The following is a 27,912-nucleotide window of genomic DNA, read 5'->3' as shown; positions in this document are numbered from 1 at the left end:
TCAGAGTTAAACTCTTTATTTACTTTGAAACATCAGTTTAAATTTTCAGTTACAAAGTCCAGTCTAGTCATAGCAAGCCGAAAATCTGTTACGGGTTCTTTATTACACAGCCCTTTTGTGACACACGAGATTGTTTGGGTTTACAAGGCACTGCAAGAACACACTGAGAAAAACAGAAGCCCCGACGGATTCCTAATTGTAGCTCCAAGAGCCCTGATGAGCATGAGATTGGCAACACCTGAGATACCCGGACAGACACCGCGTGGTTCACCACGAGTAACGAGAGGAGGACCCGAAAGGAGGACCTGAAAGGTGGAGTGATGCTGGAACATGCACATCCGAGCCCAGAAATGTGTCACCTGGAAGAATGGACAGAACGACCTCAAAGGATTTGGCCAAGCTAACCAACTAAGTAGCAAATACTCTGATTTTTATAATTTCTCACGTCTGAGCGCGTTTCTGAAAACCTGGAGCTCGATTCAGTGCAGGTTCTGAAGAGCATACTTGGGTAAAGGGGGTGCTGAGCGAGCTCAGCAGCTTCTCCCCGTGATGAAAGCCCAGTCGTTCCACCCACCCCATGTGCAAAAGGCTCATCCGTCCCCATCGCCACCACTCTGCTTCCCAAAAGTGAGCCCAGCACAGGACAAGGCACTCCCTGTTTAATCAAAGTAAACATTTGCAATTTAAGAAGCTGGTGCAATATAAAAACCTGAACGTGTACTTCAGTAGCACGGAGTTTCATTTAAGGGCAGTGTATAGTTTCATTTCCTATATTTAATTCCTATCTACGGGGAGGCATTTTGTTCTCTACTTTGTCTTAAAGCAGACGGATCAGAAGCAGATTTCGGGTTTTAATTAATACAAAGAAGAATTAACGACATCCTCAGCTTTGTTTCTGCTTTGGTCAGCAGAATCTCACTTCGGTCACGTAAGACACTAATCAGACATGAAGACAAGTTTTAAGAAAAAGTGCACTTTATACCACAAAACATTAGGGTTTCTGGTGCAAAAAAGGACAAATCCACCTACGTTATTTTAAGACGGGTACTTACAGTAGCAACTAGGGGTATTTTATCCAAGCCAACAAAAAACATTTGAAAAAAGCCTTTGCAACTCCGAAATTTCTCATCAAAATATTATTATTGGATAGCATATCGGAGCAAGTAGACAACAGGAATGAGGTTACTTGGTGGAAGTACGCTCTAGGAGTACAAAAAAATTGGCAATAATTCTAACGTCTGCACTGCAGGATGAAATCTGAAAGTCAGAATTAAAAACACCGCCACACCAGCGTACTGCCTACACCTAAAACGTCCTGGTTTCCAGTCCAACACCACCGCTCATTTTTAGAGCAGCTCGGTGTCTGAGCACAGACCGCGTGGTTAGATTTAGAAGCACGCTGTAATTTAAAGAAGATGCACAAGTCACGACTAATTAAACCATGGAATAACACGGTCAGATCGTAACAACTGCTTCAGGCTCTCGTGTTAGCGGGGGATCAGCAGCTGAACTCACCCACAGGTTTTCCTCCTTTTGCTTCTGAGCAGCGCCTCCTGCCACTCCTTCCCTCCGCTGCCTAGGAAAGGCCGCACACGAGGTCAACAAAATATCACACTTAAACAAAGATTATGTGAGTACCGGGAGAAATTTCAGTAATTCTAACTTTTTCAGACTTCTCGTTAACAGGAACAGCGACACGGGGAGTCTGTGCTGTCCAGCTGGGAGTCTGCAGGCCTGGAAGCTCTCGGGCCCTCGTTCCCGGCACGCCGCGAGCGGCCCGCAACAAATCCCCTTTTGCCAGCCGACCGAGGCACTGGGAGGTTAAATATTGCCTGCACAACAGCAGGAGAGACGCACAGAGTTCGGATGCTACATCTAAGCCTAGGTGAGTAAACACGAGGTCAGTTCCCTACCCGACTTACCACGCATTTCGGCGCAACCCCGCAAGACGGAGCCGGTTCAGCGCGGCCGTCCCAGTGCTCCCAGTGCCGCAGCACGATGCGGGGCTGCCTGCAGACCAAACGCCTTCCCCATTTCTGCCAGGAGTCAGCATTCCTGCTACATTTACTCTGGACGCCTCGTCTTTGGGGTGAAAGCAGAGCAAGCTAGCGTTCATCAAGCCCTAAACCTCTGAACGGCCTCAGTCAGGTCCCTCCGCGAGGGACTCCGAGCTCAGCAGCCCTCGGCTGCATCATGTCCCAACCACTCTCAACACCTCTAACCATCCTCATGACCTTTTCATCCCTTCCCACTTCCACCACGTTTAAGAGGAGGCAATCAGATTGGGGAATACTCCAAATAAGCGCGAACTCCTTCGTGGGATTCCTATGGGTTTTGGCACAGAGGTGCCCCAAAAATACGAACAGCTTCTGTGTTTGCCTTCAGTCACATCCCCACAAGGCAAAGAAGCTTTCAAGTTCACAGGATTATTTTTTTTTTCTGGTTTTGCTGTGTCTCATAAAAGAGATTACCGCGTTTAATTCAAAGGAAGAATCTCCTGACATCACATCACCAAGCGACAAAGGAGTATCAGGGTATCTGGAGCTCCTCAAAGTCCTCCACAGCATTTAAGAACTGAAACAATTAAATTGTCATCACCAAACCTCACCAACACACGAGCCAATTCCTACTCCACGCTGTTGGCAAGCAGATAAAATGACATCAGACCCGATACATTGGAACCTCCCCAATTCTCTCTTAACACACAAAATATTCTCACCCCCGTTCCTCAGTGACGTGCATCACCAGAGACAATTCTGCAGTCACAGGACCCTAAAACTTCATCAGCTTTCACATGTTATAAATTGCAGGCACTGTAATTAACACTAAACCTGAACTTCCTACGCTTACTCACTAGCACAAAAGCTTTTTGTAGTCGGCAACAGGTCTCCCAGTCAGTGCAAATTAGCAAATTCTATTTATTGATGATCTGGAAGAGAAAGCAGACAGTAAGCAGTACACAAAGCATCAGCTCTTTGAAGCTCTGCATCCATTTTTATGTGATACTTCCAAAGAAAATACGCACCTATACGAAAAGTGGCAAGAATTAATGGATTTAACAAAAAGCTTTCAAAAAAAAAAATACTTAATTTAGGTCAGATTAAATAAAATTAGCTTAATGGCATTAAAAAGTTTCACTATACAAAATCTCTCTACCACCAAGACACCCCTTACACACACGATCTCTGAGGACTACTTCTCAAAAAGCCAGAAGATTATAAAATAAATTATGCTTTCTAAGAACCCGGCCACGGGGGAGCTTCACGAAAACGGGTTACGAGGAAAGGCTGCAAGGAATGCTCGAAGGATTTCTGAAAAGGAGATGTCCACAGTGGCACGTAGCAGGTCAGCTACCGCAGGCCTCGGACAAACACAAGTCGCAGAAGCCAGCTCAAGGCTTTCCCCCCTGAGAGGACCCGAGACACTTCTGGGAAGAGGGCAGACGCTGAGCAGGAAATACTCCGAGGGCTGATTAAGCTAATTTGCAGAGCCACATCCCCAAAAGCAGCCGCTGCCTTCCCTGCTGGTGCGTTTTGGAGCTTCCTCAAACCCACCACGAGCATCCCCGGGTGAACTGCGCCGTGCTCCCGTCAGGGATGTCCCAGGCGGCCCCAAAGGAAGCCTGAACGAGCAGCAGGAACCTGCTGAAACACAGGGGACGCCTGGACTCTGCTTGTGGACAGAGCTCGAGGCCAGGCAGGGATCTGCATCATCCCTCCTGCCTCGACACACAAATGCTGCAGGTCCTGTGTCCACTTCAACCCCGCAGGTCTCCCACTCCCCTTTCATCCGCGACTACGTCACACAGAAATTAAATAGCAACACTGAAAATGACTTAAATCGATCGCTGAACGTAGCCAGGTACATGAATCTCTTAAAAGTTTAGCAGCTAGGATACACCGAAGACAAAGAACTTCTTACCAGATAAAGGAAGAACTCTACAAGGGGATAAGTAGCTCAACTATTTGCAAAACCGTGTCAAATCACGAATATTTAAACAAAATATTAAATATAATAAATTACTAATCAGAAAGCCTGCCTGCCTGCCGACGATCTGACAAGTGCTACTTCGTATTCGAATGCAAAAGAGAACATTTACTTTGAAGGCAAACTCTTTTGATCAGGACAGCCTGTACACTAAGTACAGAGGGAATTTCCTCGGTAAACCAAACATCTTCATACCCAGATCCCCTTGGCAAAGTCACTGCAACTGCAGAAGTCTTCGCCCTTGCGCAAGGCTTACGAGGAGAAGTGGCATTTCCTCTGTCATCACTAGACTTCTACTGGAAAACAGCACGTTAGTGGCAGCTCTCACTGAGAGATACTATAGCAGAATCATTCATAATTAGAAAAATTAAAATAAGGATATTCTACAACATTTCAAAAAGCTGCTTTATATATATATATATATTTATATATATTTGTAATAGCATTAGAATCAAATCACAGACCTCTTCATTTAAATGGCTCCTTGATAAGACCTGCTGGCCATCAACGACCAGTTTGGGGTCTGTTCCCACCTAACGTCACCTGTCCTTCACTGGAGTCTTGTAATTTGGAACTAAACCCACACGACAAGTGTCAGAAACGTTTAAAGTCCTGCTCAGAACCTGCAGGTACGCTTTCCCAAGGGAATTCCTGGGAAAGCCCCCACCAGAAGCAGTGCTTCGTACCCTCCCATTGGGAGGGGGGCACTAACAAACAGCCGGGAACACTCACCCTAAGCAGCATTCCTGGTTCTCAAATCACTGCCTCTGGCTCCCAGACAGGGGGAGGAGGTTTAGGATTTTAGAAGATCTCATTTGGCAGAATGTCTCTGAATCCACACGTTAGCATATTTATGCCTATAATAAATCAAGGTGGCAACTCAGAATTTAAGTTAAACATTACTCTTTGCCTAACCTTTAACGAGAACGAAAGTTCATAGCTAAGGAAGTTATAAATTAGTCAGCCTTCACCTTAAAAATAACAGCTAGCACCAAGAGTCTACGATAAAGATCTCCTGTGGAGAAAGTGGCCTTTAGCAAAGCTATTTAACCGCTAATGATTTGCTTTATACACATATGAAACAATGTGTTTTGTACAGGAGGTATATGGTTGATTTGAGTGAGGAAGGTGGCATCGAGAGCCTAATAAAAAAGACATTTGGAAGTATTTGGCGCAAGGTAGGTTCGTATGGTATCTAAAACAGTGATCTCCTGCAACAAAAGGAGCCCAAACCACCCCCCTGCTATCTGCAGCTAGCAGTTAACCAGCACATTAACGAGGACCCGACTAATACTTGGAGAAGCGGGGTGAGAGATCAGCAACTAGAATGCGCTTTCAATTTCAAAAGCAATTTTGAAGACTCCTCAGCTCCAACAAACTGTTTTATAACAGGCAAACCCACTCCACTCCTGCCATCCTCAGTTATACTCTCACATCAGAACCTATAATTCGGGCCAAAGAGGGAAAAAAACAAAGCAAAATGAAAGCAAAGCTTTCGACTTAAGAACTAGTCATTAGAGGATGGAGTTATCAATTCCCTGCACCTGAACGCCGAGTCCAGGTGGGAAACTTTCCCTCTGCACAGCATGAGACTGGTCGGGAGCTGTCACTTGACCAACAGACAAGCTCTGGATAAAGCACAGCGCGCACACACACTTCAGGAATGAGTAGTCGCAGGTGTTTTAAAGAAGAGATCTCGAATCCTTCGTCGCCTAGGCTGAAATGTGCACATTTGACAAAAAAAAACGTCAATTTCTAGAAGTGGAATTTTCATTTTTTGAGGTCTCCAATTCTCGTTCTGTACGTTTCAGACCGTTTTCCCCAGTACGTCTGTAGCAGGGGAAGTTTTGGAAGTGCAATACTAGGAGAGCTTCTGCCCCCTTTCAGTGTTCATGCTGACAATTGATTTTGTCTTCCGAATGCTCCAAAACATCAAGCATTTCTTCTATGATAGCCTGTAGGGCCCGACCCAGCTGTTCTGCAGTGTATGGTTTTCCCAGAGGAGGCACATGAACAAAAGCTGACCTCCCACGGCTCTGGTACAAGGAAGTGTAGTAAGTGAAGTCACAGAGGTACCTGAAATATAAGAACAGAGCTGATTTAGCAACAAATACGGCACGCAAACTGCAGGACAGGACAACCTGTGTCCTTATCGTTCAGCATTGCAGCAACATCCTGCAATAAAAAGCGTGATGCGAGCCAGGTGTAGCGAGTCCATAATTGCTTTAATCTCAGCCGGGACAACAAAAAGTAAAAATCTCAGTGTTTCCCATCACAACTGTGTGACTGCAGAAGAACAGACAGTGCTGCCAGCCCTGTTAGAAGCGTACAAAGCGTGGGGGCCTCGTGACTGAGCACAGAGGGAACAAGCACGGCGCTACGAATCTCTTTTCCCCATCCATCACTGCCATCCCGTACCTGCCAGCATCCTTCGATATAGTGACCGTGACGTCCAGCCCCAGTGCTGAGACTCTCTTGCAAACCGTGTCCATGTCAATGATGGAATCGATGCACTCCGGGCCACCTTCTACGCAGCACTGAGAGCCCGGGCAGAAGCGGCAGTTGTCCAAGCCTTTGTAGCCCACGTTATGGCCACACTTCTCCAGGGTGACGGTGGTGGCCATACCCGAGACACCCACGTGAACCACCAGCTACAGGAGGACAGAAACGAGTTAGACAAAGCAAAGCACAAAGGATGGAGAATCACAGCCCGCTATTCCCAGTTAAACGCCGGTGGAGCCGTCACCTGAATCCTTGTGTGGGTATCACACTACCAAGACATTTTATCAACAAACTTGTGGGCCCAGCACTGAACGATTCTTGTTTTGAACCTTCCTGGCCTAACTTCTAATTAACTTGGGGCAAAATGAGCATTGGCACGTTCACGGCCAGGCCCACGGCCGGAACAGCCGAGGGGGCACAGACCGACTGGGAGCTGTCTAGACAGCCCTTTACAGCGGCCTCTTCACACTGCCTGCTCCCATTAATTGGAACACTTTATTCTGCACCATAAAATTCTACAAATTCACACGTTCTCACGAAAAAAAAAGAAAAAAAAAGAGGAAAAAAATCTAGCAAAGGACTACAAAACCAAACACACGCTAAAACGTGACTTCACGTTATGCTCGCTGCTGTGAGGATGCCAGATGTCAGCCATTTACTCTGCCTTTTCTCCTCCTCCATTTACTCACTCACTTGTGGACTGTGCTTTTTCCATAACGCAGGAATTAGTCTTTGCACTGTCTGGTATTCAACTGGGACTTCGTAGACGTGCAGATCTACGTCATCTCGCAGCCCAAGCTTCTCCAGTTCCTAGGAACATATGGAAATTAAAAAAGAAAAAAAAAGAACAAAACAAGATGGTCAGACACAAGTTCAGCAGAGGATACACTTCTGCAGGGTTTAATGGCAGAGTGAGGGCCAAACAGGACCTTACACCATGGGCTGTACGAACCCTACAAACAGCAAGGCATCCCAAGCATCCACGAGGTGGGAATTGTTCCTTCCCAAAGCTATGGTGAGGGGAAAAAAGAGCAGCACTACTATTCCAGTCTGGTTTTCTGTCTCATACCCTCCTACACTGCCTCAAAGAGAGGGTCTTTTGACGGTTAAGATAGAAGGAGCAGCAAAAAGGAAAGAAAAAAAAAACAGAACTGGGAACAACAAAGGCATCTCCCCACCTGTGCCAACAGTCGGCACCGACAGGACCGTTTGTTTTGCTCTGATGTGTGTATAACTCAGAAATCAACATTTAACTGACAATAGTTATCAGCAACTCCCACGCTACAAAAAAAGAATGGCTTCAATATTTTTAGAAGTATATAGTCATATTCACTTCGTGAAAGAACTGGATATTATATAGAAGAAACAGAATTGAGAGGAATATATTCATAGCCTGATTTGTTATCTCGCAGGGCTGCTGGCCTGAAGAGCAAATTCATGTTTGTTTCCACAAAAACAGTTAAAGCTCACTCCCACCCTTATTTATTCTGTGTCTGAGCGTCTCTACAAATATTAGCTAACAGTCCTCGTATGGGAGACTGCAGCAACATTGGCATGCCCTCTTCAACATATTTGTTTTACTTTATTTTGGCAGAATCTGGAATACAATGCAGGCTGTTCCCAAAATATAAACCAGGTTTCCTTTGCTAGCTCTACCTATACCTAATATATCGTGCTTAATTTTGCCATTTGAACTGCTACCATTTTGGTGATTCAACTAATGCAGGAAATTATTTCTCCCTCTATAACATTAACTAAAAACACGCCCTGAAAATAGTCCTAATATGCAGGCAGCAAACTTTGCCAATTCCCATTAAACCTTTTAAAACACAGAGTGTCACTTAAATACTTCACAGACTCCCTTAAAACAGGAAGGCAGAGGGAAGAAGGAAGAAGAAAGCTCTTTCTTTCCCCCAGTATTCCCAACCTGCACTCCAAGCTCCCTCTAAATACAGCGCGAGGTCCTGGACACTGCTGCCTTGCTCTTCTCTGGTCTCTGTTTCAGCTCACTCCAGTCTCACCAGCAAAGCTTCAGTTAGAAACCCAAACTTTCAAGAACTCAAGGAAACGACATAACCACACGGTCTGAAACCTCCGAATAGAAACGTTCTCAAACAGAGCCGTCGGCTCGGCTCTGAACCACCAGGCTTGCTTCCAGTGCCTGAAGTGACTTCAGCCACCACGTTTAATGAGATCCACCAGCATCTAATGCGGATCATGTTTCTCTCTGAAGAAGACAACATTTTTGGCACTCTGAAAAATTCTCCAGATGCTTTTCAAGACCGATAAAGCCATCTCTGAGTCCTCCCACAGCTGTCTCCTCTGCACAGAAACCACAAGAGCATCCTTCCCTCTGAAGTCGGGGGATCAGTGCTCCTGCATCTCTCTGCAGCCAGGCCCACGTTGCAGTTACAAGTACCAACTCCAGCTTTTCACAAGCTGATACGCAGCAAAAGCTCGTCTTCCTGTGCTATTCTCCTCTGCGACGTGTCAGTTAGAAAAACTGAATCTTACTCATGACAAAAGCTCAGAATGATTACTTGCATTAGCATCAAAGGAGCTGCAGGCACGGCATGAAAAGAACCTGGCACTCTCACATCCACGTACCACTGTAGTTGTTTTCATGGATCTGAAGTGAAAACAGCAACGTAAGGAGACATCAAAGTATCAAAGGGCATTTTAAAATATTCTTGAATGATTAAATTATCTCCATTTCGGGTTCTGATCTAGTGATCAGAGCCAAGAGCTGCGCTTTCATGCAGTTCTTTCTTTATTTTCCTGTGCGTGGAGATTTATACTCGCCAACTTCAGGCTAAGAAGTGCAGATAAGCTGTTTTCAATGAAGCTTACTACTGAATTCCAAATCTTATATTTAGTTGGGCCTCAACTGTCTTTAAGTGAGAAGAATTTTAAAGGAGAGGAGTTGAAAACAGAGGCTGGGGTTTTTTGACTCCTACATTATTATTTTACCTCCTCCGTTGTTCTATCTAAACATGAGCATTATCTTAGTAAGTTTTTTTTTTTTCTCTGTAGTTATCGGCATCTATTTCTTTACTGGGGTTCTGAGGGGGGAAAAAAAAGCAACACTTTTCACACTTGTACAGACACCACGGTCAGCGTAACAAGATTTAAGATAACTCAAACACGCAGAAAAAGAAAGGGTAAGACTTTCACGGACCAGCAGATATGAGCAACAACCGTGATAAATCACTTGCTCCGAGGGCAAGGCTGATATTAAAGGCTTGCTGTATTGATTAGCGTCTGGCACACACAGACATTCATTACCAGAGATGGATGCTAAGTGATGTTTCATCACATCTTCTTTACACAAACCCGCCTTCAAAACGTTAGCTGTTTTATGCGGCGCGTTAATGAAGTAAGTAGTTTACAAATTAGAGTATTCAAATACGAGCCAGTCTCTTTAGGAAAAGCTCCAGAGCGTTAATTGGTAGGAATTCATCATCACTTCTCTGAAGAGCGTGAAGCAGCTTCTAAAGACGAAGCTGGGAGCTGCGAGCTCTGCCGGCTGCTCGCCCGCAAGAGACCTCAGGCTGTGATGCCGAGCAGCCCCTTCCCCAAAGGCAGGCACGTCAAACGCAGCTTTACAAACCCACAGCTTGCCTTTAACCAAACGCACTTCCATTCCATAATAAAGATGTACTCTGGCCCCCAGACAACTTATTATCCGCAGCCTTGTGTACCTGACAAACAGAGAAAAACGAACGCGTTTGACCGATTCCCTGACCCCTCCACAATGGGCTCCTTTGTCAGCCTTTAATATCCTTATCAGGTCTGTCTAGACACCCTGACAGCGATTGTGCTCCGTAAGGCCAAAACGCACCCTGACCTCCCTCCTCGGCCCCCAGCCCTGCCAGACACGCTTCTAACGGGGAGAAGCCGAGGCCTGACGGGCGCCATGGGGCGCACCGGGGCCTCCTCCATGAGGCGCACCGGGGCCTGCAGGCCGCGGGATGCCCCGAGCTAAAATCCCATTTTTCCTCCTCTTCTTCTTATAGAAAGGTCTCCCCCTCAAGCAACTGAAAAAAAAGCCTCGGAGGAAATGTTAAATAGATGGAAACATGGAATGGCAAACCTGTGTTTTGTAACCCACAAAGTGTTTTTACTGCCGGCCTCAGATGAGAAAGCAGCGAGAAGTTACTGTCCCCCTCTCTCTCTCTCTCCCAAGCATAAAAACACCCAAACTTTTAATCTTAGCATTTGCTTCCACGACTATTTAGGATACCCTATGTGTTAATCACATGTAAAAATAATTTATTTTCATGAACAAGCATCGATAGTAGAAACACACCACAGTCTGAGGGAAAAGTCACACCGCGTCTGCACTCCACGCAAATAAAACCCAAAGGAAGACCGGGAAGAAAAGCAGAGGATTTTATCCTCGGGATGCAGGATAATAAAAGATGTAATAAACCAGAACTAGCTTAGCCCTAAAGCTAGGAAGGATTTACAAAGATTGTTTAATTGATTTTTCTTCTATTAAGATGCAGATCACACCGTCTGGGACTCAGAAACTCAGACACGCCTTTGTGTCCACTCAGCTCCATGAAGTCCCCCGTCTGAAACTTGCACAATGCCCAACTTGCATGTGCTCAAAGACATGCTGTTCCTTTTTGTCTGGGCCTCTCCGGGCTGAGACGGGGGTAAGGAAAGGCAAATCCTCCCCACTGCCTGAAAGTCGGTGTTTGGAGCCAGAAGCCAACACAAGCTGTTCAAGTCGGGGGAAGATCGGCCCTAACGCGCGCGGCCAGTTGTAGTTTTACGTTCTCAAAGCAGCCCCGAGCCCGTAAAATGAATTTAAAACACACACGGTGACTTCCTCTATCAGCAATGCCTCGAGCTGCTGGGCTGAAGGGATGACAGCCCGCTTCTCCTTACACAAATTATACATTAGGTCTGTTTTTGTAAGCAACATCACAACACCCACTACTCTTCCTGTCCCAGAAGCACAATACCCCTTTGTGGATCTTCTCCAGCATAAAAGTAGCTTGTTTACAATAGCTGGCATTACACAAATAAGAACAAACCAAGCCAATTAGCCTTGCTACTAAATTCCACCAACGTGCAATTTTTTTTCCATAACACAGCTTGCGTTTTTCCCCAAACTCAGCCTGAGCAAACCCTAACTCAAATAAATTCAGCTCCAAAGGGCTCCTGGAGCCAAAGGTTTCGGCTTCTCATACCAGGCAACACATTAGACATCTGGACATTAGTTGCCTGTAATTGATTAGAGTTTGTGATTTAATTTAAAAGCATTCTAAAGAAGATATTAATCTCAGAGCTGTGAAGGGAAGAGAGATGTGTTGGGGAGAAAAATAGATTTAATTCCCTGGGCAACTGTACTAAAAGGTACCCTTGAATTCCCAGTAGCTTTGTCATAAACCACATCCAGAAGTGACAAATAAGGAGGAATTGGGATAATGTGACAGCGCTGTCCGAGGCTAATGCTTTAACAGCCTACTACAAAGCACCCTTAATTCCTTAGTTCAGCAGGGCACCTAGCAAGAGTTGGATTTCTTCTTCCTGCCTTGTTTGGGAGTACATCAGCGTGTTCTTTAGATTAACATATGTCACATATGTTCACGCAGCTCTACAAGTGGCATAAGGTGGCTGTGTTAAAGCACGCTACGACCTGCTCAAGCGACGATGCTTCACGAGCACTTCTCACACTGCATCTCCAGCGAGCAGGAGCCAGCCCTGCAACGCCTGCTGCTGTTTTGTGTGCTCCCAGAGCACCCTCAGTGTGTTCCCTGAGCACCCACAAGCCTCCTGCTTCACCCACCGCAGCCCAGCAGGCTGCCCCGAAAGGAGCCAAAGGGAGAGAGCAGGCAGCGGTGGAGGCTCCCTTTGGAGTCAGTCCCAAAATTCCAACCCGTGTTTGACAACTCCGCAAGGTTACCACGTGCAAGTCTCGTTACAGATGAAATAGCTTAAAGGTTAACCAGTTCACCCAGATTTCAAGCTACAGCTGGGAGGAAAACAAGAATTCATTTAGCTTGCTTTCTTTATTTTGAATTCTCTGCAGCACGCGAAGCAGCAGAGCAAGATTCCCCGCTCCCTGCCCCACTCACCAGCTCTCAAATCTGGGGAGTTGGCCCAGGAATCCCTTACTTGCCTTAGCTATATTAACTCCATCTCATTAAGTTCTGCTAGCTAAGGGGCTGTTTTCTGAGAAGCGAATAAAACATTACCCAGCTGGCCATCTGGAGCGAGCTGGTCTCAGCTGAGAAACGGGGAAGGCAAGGTACAAAAGAGCTGCGGGCTGAAATCTGTGCGGGTCGGTGATCGGCACGGGGCTGACTGAACTTTCCCCGAAGGAAGTTAGAGCGTTACCTGGACTGCAACCCAACTGGCGTTAACAGCGTGCTCTCCGAACGGCCCAAACCCTGAAACAGAATAAAAGGCATTCTTACACGTTTGGCTCAGTTGCAAAGTGGTCTGCGCTTTTCTGTTTTATGTATTTTGAGAGGAAACCCACTTAAAATACCCAATTATTCACTATATATTCCTTATTCACCTTATATTCCTCATTCACTTCCTAACTACCTACCAGAGACCTTCACAGCAACGTTTAACTACACATCTTACAACAAAGGAGAACGAGAGCTTGCCTCAAAACCAAAAAAAATCTTTTTTCCCCAGCAGACACCAGGGAAGTGGATTTTTTTCCTTCTTTACCAGGTTAGGGAAAAACTTGCTACTAGCAGATGCGTTGACTGATGTCACGGAATGAGACTCTTTATTGGATTTTCTAATCCTGCTCGTAACAGCCCGCACCAGATGCTTCCACAACCACCAACGAGCCTGCCTTGAGTGTTTCTTCCTTGCTCGAGCCTTCACCAAAATCTCCGTGGATCGGTCTCTAGAGGAATTAACCCCAACGGTGCTGACAACCCACGTCCACGGGGCAGCAAAGGTTACGATAGAGCTGTAAAAACCCTTACTCACCCCGTCTGCATTTCCTAATGAGTAACCCAGGGTTAACGAGTAATCCATCACATCTTTCCCTGAGCAAGCACACAAAGGTTAGGCGTTTATCTGGGCGCGATGGCACCGTGCCTTAATTGAGGACGTCGGAGCTACCCCGGGAGCCTCATGCAATTAGGGGCAGAGATTTTGGCTAACTCGTGAGGGGACCGGAGAGGGACCACAAATATTATGTGACACGTTAATGGAAGCGGGCTGTTTGCTACCAACAGCAGGGGAAGGTCGGGGTCACATCGCTCAGGATGATGTGAGGGACGTGCACGGCGCGGGTGCTCCACTTGGATGGGAACATTAGAACCGAGCCACGGTGTATTTGGGTTTATTTCTCCCCCAAATAAACCTCCTGAAGGAGTCCGCGAGATCAAACAGCGGCGTGTTTCCCACGAGCAAACCCCCGCTGTTATCAGGATAACCTACAGCTGCCAGCAAGCTGAATAACGAGACGACTTCTCAGATGCTCCCACAAGTCAGCGATGACTTACGCGACTTTCTGGAAACCATCACGGCCTCCTTACGTTTCACCCCTAAAGAAATCCTCATATTCTTCCGAGAAACATAAAAATGAGCATCCCTTTTTAGCCGTCGCAGCCACAAAGCGTGCCGTGAGGCTGAAATCCTACAGGTGCCTGCCTGTAGGAACGCAGCCCCCTCGTTCTGCTGGCACAGACCCCCCGGAGGACTTTGGCTCCTGACTCATCCCCCGTGCAGATCCCTCCCCGGGTTTGCTTTGCGCAGAAGATGAGCAACTTTTCGGCAGCACCAAACTCCGGGAGCACTCCCGCGACCGCATTAGGGCCCTCCCGGGCTCGTTAGCGGCGAGAGCTTTATGGGATTATCTCCCTAAAGGGCTCGAAAAAGGAACCGGCACGGAAATAGCAGCGATCCTCTGACCGTACCCGAAGGGGAACTCGGCGTGCCGGCGGTGACGAACGGCCACGGGCAGCCCTCACGAGATAAGGGCCGCGCTTCGGAAGCGGACTTCCCCCCCAAAAAAAAACGGGGGAAAAAAGGGCGAGAAGAGGCACTGCCGGCAGCAGGAGGGGATCTCGGTGACACCTCTTTTCTGTTTAGTCACCGCCGAGCACCAGGAGCCGCCACCTGCTCTCGGCAGGGATTTTGGCCTCCAGTTATCCCCCCCCCAACACTCAAATGGCCTCAGGTTCAGCTGCATGGGGAGCATCAGCCCCCCCCCGAGGTCCCCGTTTGGCACAGGACAGCCTGCTCCACACACCAAGCTGCCTTTGTACCCCTTTGGGGTCGGCGAGCCCCCCAGTTTTGCTCTTTTCCTGCTCAGCAAAGCCTTGGGGGGAGGGAGACTGGGGATTTGGGGGGGCCCCCAGCTCCTGGCACCCCCACCCACCGCAGCTCCCCCATCCCCAGAGCACCCCCGAAGCTCCCAGGGCTCACCCCACACATGGGGGATCTGCCAAATATCACCCTGTACCCCCCCAGCACCATTCTGTAACCCCCCAGCATTACCCTATAACCCCCCAGCATGACCCTATAACCCCCCAATTACTCCATAACCCCTGAGCGTCGCCCCCCAGCTCACTCCGTACCCCCCAGCTCACCCTGTACTGCTCTCAGCATCACCCCCTGCCCCCCCAGATCACTCCGTGCCCCCCCCAACACCAACTTGTACCCCTCCAGCACTGCCCCGTACCCCTTCTGGATCACTCCCTACCCCTCTCATTCCACTCTGTGCCCCCCAACATCACCGCCTGCATCCCTCTGTACCCCCCAACATCACCGCCTGCATCCCTCTGTACCCCCCCAGATCACTTCATACCCCTCCAGAATCACCCCGTACTCCCCCCAGACCACTTCGTACCCCCCAGCATCGCCCTGTACTCCCCCCGGATCACTCCATAACCCCCCAAATCATCCTGAACCGCCTCCAGATCACTCTGTCCACCCCCCAGACCATTCTGTAACCCCCCCATATTACTCCATACCCCCCCAGATCACTCCGTAGCCCCCCGGCTCACCCTGAAACCCCCCCAGATCACTTTGTACCCCCCCCGAACCACCCTGAACCCCCCCAACCACCCTATAACCCCCCATATCACTCCGTACCCCCACCCATATCACTCCGTATCCCCCCCAAACCCACTTTACACCCCCCAGCATCCCCCTGTACCCCCCCCAAATCACCCCACACCCCCTCAAACCACTCCGTACCCCCCAAATCACCCCCTACTCCCCCCGTACCACCCCTTAACCCCCTTAACTCCCCCCCACACCCCCCAAACCCCATACCCCCATCACCCCCCATGAACCCCAACCCCCCCACAACCCCCACAAGCCCCCCACAGCCCCCCCACACCCCCTTCTCCCCCCATTTCTCCCCATTTCCACCCCCAAACCCCCCCCAAACCCCCACCCCCGCCTCCCCCACCCCCCTCCCAGCCCTGTCCCACACCCCCCAGGTCCCCCCAGGTCCCCCCACACCCCCCCCAATTCCCCCCCCGGCCCCTTTTTCCTCCCCCCCCCCCCGTACCGGTGACCACCACCGCCCTCCGCGGCCTCTCCATCGCGCCTCGCCCCCGGCGCGCGCCCGCCCCGCTCTGAGCGCGCGGCCCCGCCCGGCCCATAGAGTTGGCCCCGCCCCCCGCCTAGAGCGCCCCCCACCCGAGACCATAGAGTTGGCGAGTTGGCTCCGCCCACCCGGCTAGAGCGCCCCCCTGTGGGCACACAGCGCCCCCTCCACGCCTCTTCCCACGCCGGGGCCGCCTCAGCGCGGTGCCCCCCGGAGCCCCCCCCGGTTCGCCCCCTCCCGTTACAACCGGAACGGGCCCGGGCCCGGCCCCGCCGCTCGGGGGCGCCGCCGCCGCCGCTTCTTGCCGTCTTCGCGACACTGTCGTGAAAGCGCGGAGGGGAGTCACCGCGCTGCTTGACGGCCGCGCGCTGATTGGTCCCGCCGGGGCCGCGCCGCGCGCTGATTGGTCCCGCCGGGGCCGTGCCGCGCTCTGATTGGCTCCGAGCGGGGCCGGGGGCGGTTTGAGCGGCGGCGGCCGGCGCGGTGGCGGCTCCGGCACGATGGTGAGGGCGGGGAGGGGGGGCCCTGAGGGGGCTGGGGGGGGATCGGGGCCTGGTCGGGGCCTCAGAACCGCGGTCCCGGTACCGGCATCGCCCTCCCGGTACCACAGCCCCGGTTCCGGTCTCTTGGCCCCGGTTCCGGTCTCTTGGCCCCGGTTCCGGTCTCTGGGTCCCGGTTCCGGTCTCTGGGTCCCGGTTCCGGTGTCCCGGCGCTGCCTGAGGCCTCTCCTCCCGTTTCTCCCCCTCACAGCTGCCCCTGTCGCTGCTGAAGACGGCTCAGAACCACCCCATGGTGAGTACCGGGCCCGGCCCCGCTTCCCCGTTACCCCCACCCCCACCCCGGGCCCGCTGATGCCCGGCCCGGTTCCCTCCCGCCCCGTCCCGTGACCACCGTTCGTGTTTCCAGCTGGTGGAGCTGAAGAACGGCGAGACCTACAACGGGCACCTGGTGAGCTGCGACAACTGGATGAACATCAACCTGCGAGAGGTCATCTGCACCTCCCGGGTAAGGGCCCGGCCCCGGTGAGCACGGGGGGGGGGGGTGACCGAGCCCCGGCCCCGTTTTTGGGCCGTCCCGGCTGGGGCTCGGTGCGGTTTTGGCTCCCCTGGCAGCATGGCTTTGGCCTGAGTGCGGTTCTCAGTGAGCAGAACGAAATAACGTGCGTGAGGTAAGTGAGGAGACACCGAAAAACCGGGATGGAGGCAGCGGGGGTTGCGTCCTGTAACGTGCAGCCCCCCCGGTGAGGAGCCTCTCGCTGAGCCCAGGCGGATCCTCAAAGCGCCAGGGCTCCGTCTGCGCCCTCTGCTCCCAGCTCTGGCTCTTCTTAACCCGCTCCCCACATCAAACGGCGGCAGCGGCGTGGCGTTGGCCCGCCGTGGGCGCCGTCTGGTACTTTTGCCCGTGGCCAGAGGTGCTCCGGCAGATTGGGATCTCGGCTGGGCTTTGACCTCAGCCCCGAAGTGTCTGGGCTTGTCCCTGCCCCGGCTGCGCGCTGTTGGGAAGCCTGGCTGCGCTCCCCCTGCCTCGGAACTGCAGGGGTTTTGGGTAAAAATGGGCAGAGAAACCCGGATTCTGCAGAAAATCTCCCTGCAAAGCTTTCGCTGCCTGCTGTGCCCGCAGCACGAAGCTGTTGCCCGGTCCTGCTGGGGCTCAGAGATGTGTTTGTGCATGAATATGGCCGAAAAAAGGTTTGAGGGGGATCTGCAGCACGAAGCAGCAGCTTTTAGGACGTTGTGGATCCCCCTGAACATAGGGCAGGGCAAATAGGAAGGCGTTTCTCTCCAGGCTCTGCAGGAGGGGGTGACAGAGCCTTATTCATGCTCAGAGACCCCACAATTCTGTCCCCTCCTGCTGCCTCCTCGAAGAGCAGCTTTGTCCTCCCTTACAGAAGACCAATCCCTCATCCTTTCACCCTCCCGAGGGCCCTACAGCTCCCTCCCACCCCCAAAACGCCTCCAAATCCCTGCTGGGAGCCTGCTGGGAGGCACATCCAGGGCAGCAGCGGTGGGGACCGGCCGCTAGATGGCACGGAGCGGGGCCTGGCGGCCTCCCCATCCCCACGGGCTGTTGTTTACCCGTGGAGGAGGCCGGAACGAGGAAGCCGGGGCCCTGGCTCGATCCCTTCCCGCAGCGGGAGCCAAGGCTCAGCCCGGAGGATCCGCGGCAGGGTGGGGTTTGCCGGGTGCCTGGCTGGAGGAGGCCGTTTTGTTCCTCTCCTCCTCGTCTTCGCGCGCACCCAGGGCTTGCCCGCGCACGCAGGGCTGCCCCAAATAACTCCAGAGCCGTGGGGGGACGATCCCGAGAGGTGAAACGAGGCGTTCCTGGGTAGCACGCTCCTCTGGGACGCCTCGTCTGCCCCTGCTGCTCGAGGAGAGCCGGGTTGGAGCTCTCCTGCGGGGCAGAGCCGGCCGCACGTGGCCCCAAACCCCCTCCTGGTTACCCCAAGCAGCAGCTTTGGGGTTCAGCCCCCAAAAGTCCCCACAGCTGCGCCTGACACGCAGTGGGGGCAGGTCCTGGTGGGCCACGTCCTGAAACCGCCTCGAGCAAAACACGGCTGCTCAGTCACTTGGCTCCCGGAGCCCTTTTTTTTTCTTTTTTTTGGACTTTTTTTTAAATTTTGGCTGTCGTAAGCTCCTTATTTTCCACGGCCGCGGTTCCTGTGCATCTGGTGGGCACCCGCCCCACGCCCAGCTGGCTCTGGATGCTGCCTGGCCTCTCAGCTCCCCGCCCTGGCGACGTGAAATAGCGAGGTGACTCCCAGCTGGGGCTTCTGCAGAAGAAATCTTCCTCTGCTGGACCTGCCCCGAGGTGGTTCCTCGCGGTGTTTGTGTGGAACTTCGCACGTTCCCCTCCCCGGCCCCGCTTTCAATTCCCTTCCCTCTTCTTCCTTCGTTTTCTGTGGGTGTTACGGGCCGGGGTGGAATCGAAACCCCCTTTGGTTCAGGGCCGGGTGCCCTCCGTGCCCCTCCAGCTCCGTAGGGTCGGAGAGGGGAAACCAATTTACTGGCTAATTAGGGCTCGGGAAATACCAGCGGAGCCGTCGCGCTCCTCGGAAGGGACGGAAACGTTCAAACACCGAAAAATGTCCCAGAAAAAAGCACCCGGCCTCGTTCCCGACCTAACGCCTTGCTCCCCGACAGGATGGTGACAAATTCTGGAGGATGCCGGAGTGCTACATCCGGGGCAGCACCATCAAATACCTCCGCATCCCCGACGAGATCATCGACATGGTGAAGGAGGAGGTGGTGTCCAAGGGCCGAGGCCGCGGCGGGATGCAGCAGCAGAAGCAGCAGAAGGGCCGCGGGGTGGGCGGCGCCGGGCGAGGTAACGATCCTGCTCCTTTTTGGCTCACAAAAAGGGGAGATTTGGGGCAGATTTGGGGCAGATTTGGGTCCCTGCTACCCCGTTTCGCCTCCCAGGGCCGCGGCTCCTCGGCTCGCACCCCGGAGCTGTTGGGCTGCGGGAGGCTGGGGCGGCTCCCGTGCGAGATCCCGGCGCAGGGAGACGTGCCAGGGCTGTGCCTTCCTCGTTACTGGGTTGGGCAGGAGCTTAATTAAGAGAGGCTCCGAATTTGACTGTTTGTGCCCCTCCTGGCTTGCTGCAGAACGCGGCCCCACCAAACTCTGGGTGTCTCCTGGCGTAGCGAAGCTGGGAGGGAAACAAGAGGCTGTCCTGCTGGGAAACAGACACTTCTGTGCCCATCTCCGTGCTAAAAACCACCTTTTCTCCCCGTGTAATGGGACTTTGGGTCTTCCGACCTGGTGCTTTGTGTTTTTTTGCTTGTTATTGTGTTTTTTTTTTAACGTAGAGAGCTGCGGGTTTGTGCTCCTCCTGCTCCAGGTGAACAATCGGTGCCTCTGCTACGAGGGGAGGCTGCCAAGGAGGCAGAAATAGGTCAGGGCACCAGCTCCTCCTCCCCTGCCCCACTTCACACGGCTGGGGGATGTCTCACCCTCTCCCAGCACCGTCCTGCTCACGGCCCTGCCGCTCGCCCTGCACTCTCCTCGCTCAGCCCCGGGGTTCCTCGCTGCGGGATCAGCCCGCAGCAGGAGCTCAAACCCCGCGTGGGCTTCCTCCCCTGACCAAAAGAGGGAATCCGGGCTGTAAAAAGAGCCCTGGGGACTGAGGCAGGCGCCCTTAACGAGCTGTCTGCGTGCGGGCTATGCGAGGAATCCCGGCGGGACGGCTGGGAGGTACCTGGGGCCATCACGCCACCCCAAGGAACGTCTCCGGCTCGCAGGGACTTCTGGAGGAAAAACCCTGCCATCTCTGCCACCTCCCAAAAAGCTCCGAGCGCTCAGCGGTGACCTTTACAAATCTGAAGGGGCCTTTTTATTTTTCCTCCTTCCCCGCTCGGTGTCCAGAGCGCTTGGCGCAGCAGCTTTTTGGCCGGGGTTAGCTTGGATAAACATTTTAGCTGAAGTCTTTTCTCTCCCGCCCGTGCTGTGGAAATATCCACCTTGTGGAGAGCCGGCCCGAGCGGTGTTTGGAGGTGGAGTTCCCCCCCTGTTTTGATGTGCAGCTGAAATTCGCTGATGGAATATTTTAAAGGGAAGCTTTGGCATTTGCTAATTAGCTAAAAGGGTTGGCTCTCATTACCGAGACATGAAGGAAAGAAAAAAAAAAAAAAAAATAGGCAGGACAATTTTGTTGGGAGGCCAGCAGGCAGAAGTAAAGCTATAATTGTGCGCGCGGTTGAAAGGATTATTGTCTCTGCCACTGGTAATCCTTCTTTTTTTTACTCCTTGCCTCGCCGAGTTCAGGAGCTGTGCTCTTTGCTCGGGATGCTCGCAGGGCTCCGGCTGCTTCCAAAGGACTGCGGGGTTCGAAGCATTTTTCCCCCCTCTGGTTCAGGCATGTCTCGGCTGAGCAAGCAGAGCTCTGCAGCGGGTTCTGCCTGCGCCGAGCCTCCCTTGGGCTCCAGTTTTTGCACAGAGGGTGCTGGCAGGGCAGCTCCACGGCCCCTTCGTCGCTCCCAGGCCAAAGTGGCTCTGCTGCACGTCCAGTTCCCTCTGCGGGCTGGGGGATCGCCTCCTGCAGAGCAAGGAGGGGACAGAGCAGGATGAATCTCTTCTGGTGTGTGGCCGAGCAGCCTTCGAGCCGGGACTCTCCCCCCTCTTTGTTGCTGCGGGTTTGGTTTTGCAGCTCTTGGGGAGCTGCAAAAAAAAAATAATGTTAAATTTAAAACCTCCTCTCTCTTCCTTTGGTTGGGTTTTTCCAAAGAGGGGAGCTCGAGGGTGAGAAAAAGGGGACTTAAAAAATAAAAAAAAAGGTGATAAAAGAGGTGAATTCGTGATGCTAGCACAGCTAGCCAGAGGGCATGGTAAAACACCAGAGGAGAATCGCTGAGCTCGCTGCTGAGGGGAAGTTTTTGGGCCGGATGAGTACAGGGTCTGGGACTGGCAAGGGAAAAGTCCACAGGTCCCACCTCTGCTGCTGCAAAGACAAGAAAATGCGCGTGTATTTGGGAGAATTTAGAGAGCTGTAAAGCTCTGGGAGGTGTTACTGGCTTACACTGATATTCTGGTGCCTCTGCTCTTCCTTTTTGTCCCGCAGGTGTCTTTGGTGGCCGTGGCCGAGGGATACCAGGCAGTGGAAGAGGCCAGCAGGAAAAAAAGCCGGGCAGGCAGGCGGCGAAGCAGTGAGGGGCTGCCTGCGCCCTGCCCAGGGACGGTGCCGCGATGCTCTTGGGTTCGATCACACCTCAGGATCGCCACGCCTTCAAAAATGTTCTGGTTCTGCCCCTCCGCCGGGCGAAACCTGCCCCAATCATGTAGTTCGGAAGCCCCTCGTGATTTAACCGGGGGACAGCGGGGTTCTTCCCTTCCTAGCCAGCAAATCTGCGATTGGAAACGGCCAAAAAGAAAGAAAAAAACAAAAAATTCACGGTGAAGGACTTAACTTCGTGCCCTCTCCGGAGAGTGGAAGCGCTGTTTAATTTGTCAGGGTCACCAGGTGTAATTTCCAAGCAAATCGGGTGTAAGTGGTGTAAGAACCGAGGCGAACGCTTTCCAGATTGTTTGTGTTAGGGTTTTTTTGTTTTTTTTTTTTCTTTTTTTTCTTTTTTTTTATACTTGAAGCTTTGGAAATTTGTTGCGTTTGTAACAGCCGCAGGCGTTTTGGTTTGAAAACACTGAACTTGAGGATATTGTGTCTCTACGTGAGTAGTCCTAAAGATTTGGTTGGGGTTATTTTGAATGGAACAGACCTTGAAGCCACCTCCTTACCCCCTGTTCCTGGCCGGTCACTTCTGGCTCTCTCCAAAAGGAGATCCTGGGGTGAACGCCTTGAAGGGTTGTTTCCCCCAGAGCTCTGTGATGAGCGAGGGTTTCCCAATTAGCATCTTCCTAATTTGACTCCAGATTAGAAATTTCCTTTAAAGGAAAGGCTTTTCTGTGTTTTCTCAGGGAAGGCTGGTGTGCCCCTTACTCCTAAACATTTTTTTGGTGTTGTTTTCTTGAAAAGCAACCGAGCTGGCCGTTTCTTTCCCCCTGTGCCTGTGCCACGACGTCCTGAAGTCTGATTTTTTTTCTTCCAACCCACAGGTTGCGCCCCAAAATGTTCTGCCTGATCTGAACTGAAAGCCTGTGGGGGAGCACGGGGGGGGGGGGGGAAGAAAGAGGTTTTAAGCCTTGCCTGACCTCCCTGGTGAATGAAGTCGTGTCATTTTAGGGTAAAAGCAGAAGATATTGGAACTCTGAACGGTTCCTTGGTTTTGTGATTATTTTTTTTTTGGTTTCCTACAACCGATTTCCCCGTTGAAGCCTGCTCGCTGCCATCGCCGCTGCTGGGAAGAGAAAAACGAGTCGAGAACGTGCTTTTACAGAGACTTATTTTTTTAAAAACGTTCCTAAAACCCGGGCGCAGGGGGTGAGTAGGAATAAAGCGACCTGTGGCAAACGCCTTCCTCCCCCCTCGCTGCCCCGGCCCTCGTGTCAATAAACACCCGAGGATTTGGGGCTAAAACCTTGCTTTTTACCAGCTGCGTGCCCTCCTCGCTGCTTTTTTTGGGTAGTGGCAGCGTCAGGGCTGGATCCGCGTCCCCAGCTCCTGCCAAGCGGCAAACCCCGGGTGGCGGGAGGGGGCCACGCGTGTCCTCCCCCCAAAAAAAACCCTCCCGGAGCAAACCCCGCTGTGGTGTTTGACCGAGGGCCGGGCCCTGTGTCAGATTTTCCCTTCCCAGCCTCAGCCTCCCCCCGCAGAAACCCCGCAGCGCCGCAGCTGCCCCGGTGAAAAAAAAAAAAAGGAAACGAGCACGGGGCCGTCTGGGTTTTAGGGCTGCTGGGGCCAGATAAAAACCCTAAAGGACAATGGGATCTCTGGGTAGAGCCCTCCGAGTGCTCCTTATCTCCCGGAGAAACCCCGAGCTCGTTAATTCTGCTCGCTAATTGCACCCACAGGCCTCGCAGCCTTCCTTCCTCGCTCCCCCCCCGCTGCCTTTTTCTATCTCTGGGGGAATATTTGGGGTTGGGTTGGAGGGGGCTCCTTGTGAGAGGAGCAAACCTTCGGGCAAACCCCTCAAAACCCCTTTTCTGCCCCAAAAAAGCCCCGTCTCAACCCCCACAGCTCCGCTCCTGCCCCCCCACAACAAGGGGCCGAAAAACTAAACCAGGAGCCAGACGAAAACAACAGCAGGGCTTGAAAAACCTCCGGGGCTCCCGGCAGCCACCCCACAACCCCAACCCGGCCCCATCCCGCTCCCCAAATTCCCCCGGTCCCCGGTTCGGCGGCGGGGCCGTGACTCAGCCCCGGTGCAGCACCGGGAACCGGCCCCGAGCAGCCAGAGGGAGGGAGGGAGGGAGGGAGGGAGGGGCTGCCCAAATACCTCAGGGCTGCGCTAAGCGCCTAAAAATACGCACCAGGCCCTCCTCCTCCTTGCTTTTTCCTTTTTAAACACCCTTTTTTTTTTTTTTACCCTTTTTAATATTTTTTTTACCCCTTTTTTATTTTTTTTACCTTTTTTTTCTTTTTTTTTTACTTTTTTTTTTATTTTTTTTTACCCTTTTTTTATTTTTTTTACCCTTTTTTATTTTTTTTTACCCTTTTTATTTTTTTCCCTTTTTATTTTTTTCCCTTTTTATTTTTTTCCCTTTTATTTTTTTTCCCTTTTTATTTTTTTTTACTTTTTTTTTTTTTACCTTTTTTTTTTTTTCTTTTTCTTTTTTTTTTCCTCTTGTTTTCCATTGTTCCGAGCCCCCAGGGGCAGCACGGTCCCAATGGGGTCCTGTTTTTTGTTTTTGTTTTGTTTTGTTTTGTTTTTTATAGGGTTCTCGATGTCCCGGTGCCTTCCCCATGGGGGTGACTCGGAGGCGGCTTCCCTGGGGGGTAAATCCCGAGCCCCCGGTGCCCCCGTTTTGGGGTTCAACCCCGTGGGACGAGAGGGGCAGCGGCACCCCACGGGTGGCCAACCCCGAAGGGTCGTCACGGGGCCGGTGATGGGGTGACGAGGTGCTGGCGTAGAAACCATAACAGATTTGGGGCAAATTGTAGGGAAAATGGGGTGAGGGGAGGCTTGAGGACACGGTGGGGGCGTTTGGGGCCGGGGACGGCACCGGGGGCCCCGGTAAAGGCCCTGGAGGGGGATTTTGGGGTTTGGGACTGGGTTTGGGACCAGGGCCCGGTGGGTTTGGGGTCGGGGCCGCGCCCCGGTAATGATGGGGGTGGAAACGGGGCCCGGCTTCGTCCCGGTGGGGCCGGGGCCTGTTGGGGGTTAATTACCGGGAGAGGGGGGGGGTGTTAATTACCGGGAGGGGGTGTAATTACCGGAGGGGGGGTTAATTACCGGGGAGGGGGTTAATTAGCGGGGTACATGTGTGTGTGGGGGGGGTACCGGGGCTTGCCCCTGCCCCGTGCCGTGTGTCCCGGGGGGGTCCCCGCCGCCTCCCCGTTAATTCCTCCCCCCTCCCTCCCCCCTCCCCGTTCCTCCTCCTCCCCCCCCCCGCGGCTCGGTGACGTCACTGCTGACGTCACCCGCCCCCTCAGCCGCCCGCGGGCCCGGCCGGGCCGTGACGCGCGGGGCTGCCGCCGCTTAACCCCTTCCCCGCCGCCTCGCTGCGAAACCGGGGAACGGATTGGGGGGGGGGGGGGCGGGTACCGGATACCGGTACCGGGAGGGGGTGGGGGGGGTGCTTTGGGCCCACCGGGACGCCCACGGTGCACGGGGGGGGCACGGAGGGGGGTGGGGGGGGCACCGGGGGGGGCACCGGGGAGGGGGCGTGGCCGGTGCTGGCCCCGCCCCCTCCCTTTGTGCCCGGGAATCCCGGTGGGGCGCGCGCGCGCGCCGCGGCCCACGTGACCCCTCCCCCGCCGCCGCCGCCGCGCGCCCCGCCATGACGTCATCCCAGGGGCCCCCGCGCTGTTGTTGCCGTGTTCCCGCCGGTCGCCATGGCAACGGCGGGGGCCCAGGAGTGGGCGTGGCCCCGCCTCCCCGGGGCGGGAAAGGAAAAGGGAGGGAGGGAGGGAGGGAGGAGGGGGGGAAGGGGAGGGAGGAGGCCACGCCCCCCCGCATGCAAATGAGGGCGGGCGAAAACGTCATCTGCAGCCAATCAGGGCGCGGCGCGGTGAGGTCACCGCGGCGGCGCCGCGTATATAAAGCGGCGCGGGGGCCGCGGCGGCGCCAGACGCGTGTGTGCGCGCGCGGAGCAGCGGGGCCGCGGCCGGTGCCCCCGGCGCCTCCCCCGCCCTCCCTTCCCCCCCTCCCCGACCCCGAGCATCGATCCGCGACCCCCCCCCTCCCCCACCACTTTTTTTTAATTTTTTTTTTATTTTTAAATTTTTTTAATATTTTTTTTCCCCCCCCCCCCCCCCGCCCCGTTCCCCCGCAGCCGGGCGGGGGAGGAGGATGGAAACACCCTTCTACCATGATGATGTGTTGCTGAGCGGCCTCGGCAGCGGCTTCGCCCCGTCCTCCTCCGGCAGCAGCGGCCTCCTCCTGCCCTTCCCCGGCGGCAGCATGATGAAGAAGGACGCCCTCGGCCTGCCGCTGCCCGAGCAGGTGGCGGCGGCGCTCAAAGCACCGGGAGCCACGGCGGCCACGGCGGCGGCGGCAGCGACGGCGGCGAGCACGGCGGGTGCAGGCGATGCCCCATCCACCGGGCTGCTGGGCTCGGCCGAGCTGGGGCTGCTGAAGCTGGCGTCCCCCGAGCTGGAGCGGCTCATCATCCAGTCCAACGGGCTGGTGACCACCACGCCGACCAGCGGGCAGTTCCTCTACCCCAAAGCGGCCGCCTCGGAGGAGCAGGAGTTCGCCGAGGGTTTCGTCAAGGCCTTGGAGGACTTGCACAAGCAGAACCAGCTGGGCGGCGGCGGCGGCGGCGGCACCGGATCCGCCGGGGGAGCGGCGGTGGCGGCGGGTGGCGGCGGCGGCGGTGGCGGCGGTGGCGGCGGAGGAGCCGGCGAGCTGCCCACCGCCGGCCTAGCCCCGGAGCCCCCGGTGTACGCCAACCTCAGCAGCTACCCGGCCGTCAGCTACGCCGCCGAGCCCGGCCCGTTCGCGGCCCCGCCGCCCCGGCTGCCGCCTCCTCCTCCTCCTCCTCCACCGCTGAAGGACGAGCCGCAGATCGTGCCCGAGGTGCCGAGCTTCGGCGAGAGCCCGCCGCTGTCTCCCATCGACATGGACACGCAGGAGCGCATCAAGGCGGAGCGGAAGCGGCTGAGGAACCGCATCGCCGCCTCCAAGTGCCGCAAGAGGAAGCTGGAGCGCATCTCGCGCCTGGAGGAGAAGGTGAAGAGCCTCAAGAGCCAGAACACCGAGCTGGCCTCCACCGCCAGCCTGCTCCGCGAGCAGGTGGCACAGCTCAAGCAGAAGGTGCTCAGCCACGTCAACAGCGGCTGCCAGCTCCTGCCCCAGCACCAGCACCAGGTGCCGGCCTATTGAGCCCCGGCCAACGCGGGCACGGACACCGGGGACACCCCCAGGACCCTACCGGGACCCTACCGGGACCCCCACGGACTGAGAAAGTGGGGGAGAAGCTGGGGGACAGAGAGGAGGGGGGGGGACACCCCGCCATGGACTGAGGGGACCGACGGACTGAGGAGTTCCCCGCACGGACTTTTGAGGGGCTCCGGGGGGTGTGCCCCGTTTTCTTTAAAGAAAAAAAAAAAAAATTAACCAAAACCCGAGAGAACTGAAAGGGGGGGCCTCGGATCGGTACCGGGGCGAGGACTGATGGCGGGGGGGGGTCCCCGGTTCGCCCCCGTTGAGGCCTCGGCCCCGCCGCGGGCCCCGCGTCCGCCACATTCCAAGGAGGCCCCAGTAAAGCTCGGCGCCGGAGCTGCCTCTCGCTGTCTGCTTCGCCTCTGGGGGAAGGGTTGTTTTTGGGGGGAAAAATGGGGATTTTGGGGGTTTCTGGGGGTGGTGGTGGTGGAGTTTGGGCAGCGGGAGGGAGGCGAGGGAGGGACGGCGCGGGCAGGAAGCGGCGCGGCCGGCTGCCATCTTGGGGCGGGGGGGCACGGACGTGGGGCTGTAAGGGGGGGAAAAATGGGGGGAAAAAGGGGAGAAATGGGGCTGGGGAGGGGGTGGGGGGGTGCTGGGGGCCTGGGGGAGAGGGTGGGGGAAAATTGGGGGGGGGTTGTGGGGGGGATGGGGGTGCTTGTGGAGGGGGGATTGGGGCTTGGAGGAGGGGGAATGGGGGTTTTGGGGGGCTCCTGGGGGGGTTTTGGGGTCTCCTGGGGGGGGTTGGGAGGTTTTTTGGGGGGGGTTTGGGGGGGTTTGGGGGCTCCTCCGGGCTGGGCCGGGGGGGTCCTGGAGGTTGGGGGGGGGCTTGGTTTGTTGTGGATTTGTTGGGGGGGGAATTGGGTGCTGGGGGTGGGTTTTGGGGGTGTCGGGGGGTGTCTTGAGGTGGGGGGATCACGGTTGGTTGTGTTTTTGCCCTGCAGAC

The 27,912-nt window shown here is 54.2% G+C and overlaps 3 protein-coding genes across 4 annotated transcripts; 2 read left to right on the top strand and 1 right to left on the bottom strand.

Annotated features, from left to right (window-relative positions):
* PGPEP1 (pyroglutamyl-peptidase I) lies at positions 1 to 16,049 on the bottom strand. 2 transcript variants are annotated; one of them, XM_082779783.1, is made up of 5 exons: positions 15,995 to 16,049; positions 12,841 to 12,893; positions 7,183 to 7,299; positions 6,406 to 6,638; positions 1 to 6,063 (listed from the first exon to the last, which is right to left on the bottom strand). In XM_082779783.1, the coding sequence occupies exons 1-5, from the start codon at positions 16,026 to 16,028 to the stop codon at positions 5,871 to 5,873; spliced, it is 630 nt and encodes a 209-aa protein (XP_082635909.1). In that variant the 5' UTR covers positions 16,029 to 16,049; the 3' UTR covers positions 1 to 5,870. The 2 variants fall into 2 exon arrangements, with proteins under 2 accessions (XP_082635909.1, XP_082635910.1); XM_082779784.1 differs by lacking the exons at positions 12,841 to 12,893; positions 15,995 to 16,049 and adding an exon at positions 12,699 to 12,822.
* A 379-nt stretch (positions 16,050 to 16,428) lies between these two features.
* LSM4 (LSM4 homolog, U6 small nuclear RNA and mRNA degradation associated) lies at positions 16,429 to 22,181 on the top strand. The gene is made up of 5 exons (XM_082779835.1): positions 16,429 to 16,536; positions 16,784 to 16,825; positions 16,940 to 17,038; positions 19,174 to 19,357; positions 21,590 to 22,181. Exons 1-5 carry the CDS (start codon positions 16,534 to 16,536, stop codon positions 21,676 to 21,678), a joined length of 417 nt encoding a protein of 138 aa, XP_082635961.1. The 5' UTR covers positions 16,429 to 16,533; the 3' UTR covers positions 21,679 to 22,181.
* A 3,615-nt stretch (positions 22,182 to 25,796) lies between these two features.
* JUND (JunD proto-oncogene, AP-1 transcription factor subunit) lies at positions 25,797 to 27,305 on the top strand. The gene has a single exon (XM_082779737.1). It carries the CDS (start codon positions 25,875 to 25,877, stop codon positions 26,907 to 26,909), a length of 1,035 nt encoding a protein of 344 aa, XP_082635863.1. The 5' UTR covers positions 25,797 to 25,874; the 3' UTR covers positions 26,910 to 27,305.
* Positions 27,306 to 27,912: the final 607 nt, after the last annotated feature.

This window comes from Aythya marila, assembly GCF_965140915.1.
Source record: "Aythya marila genome assembly, chromosome: 27".
Lineage (NCBI taxonomy): Eukaryota > Metazoa > Chordata > Aves > Anseriformes > Anatidae > Aythya > Aythya marila.
This window is presented reverse-complemented; position numbering and strand designations above follow the sequence as displayed.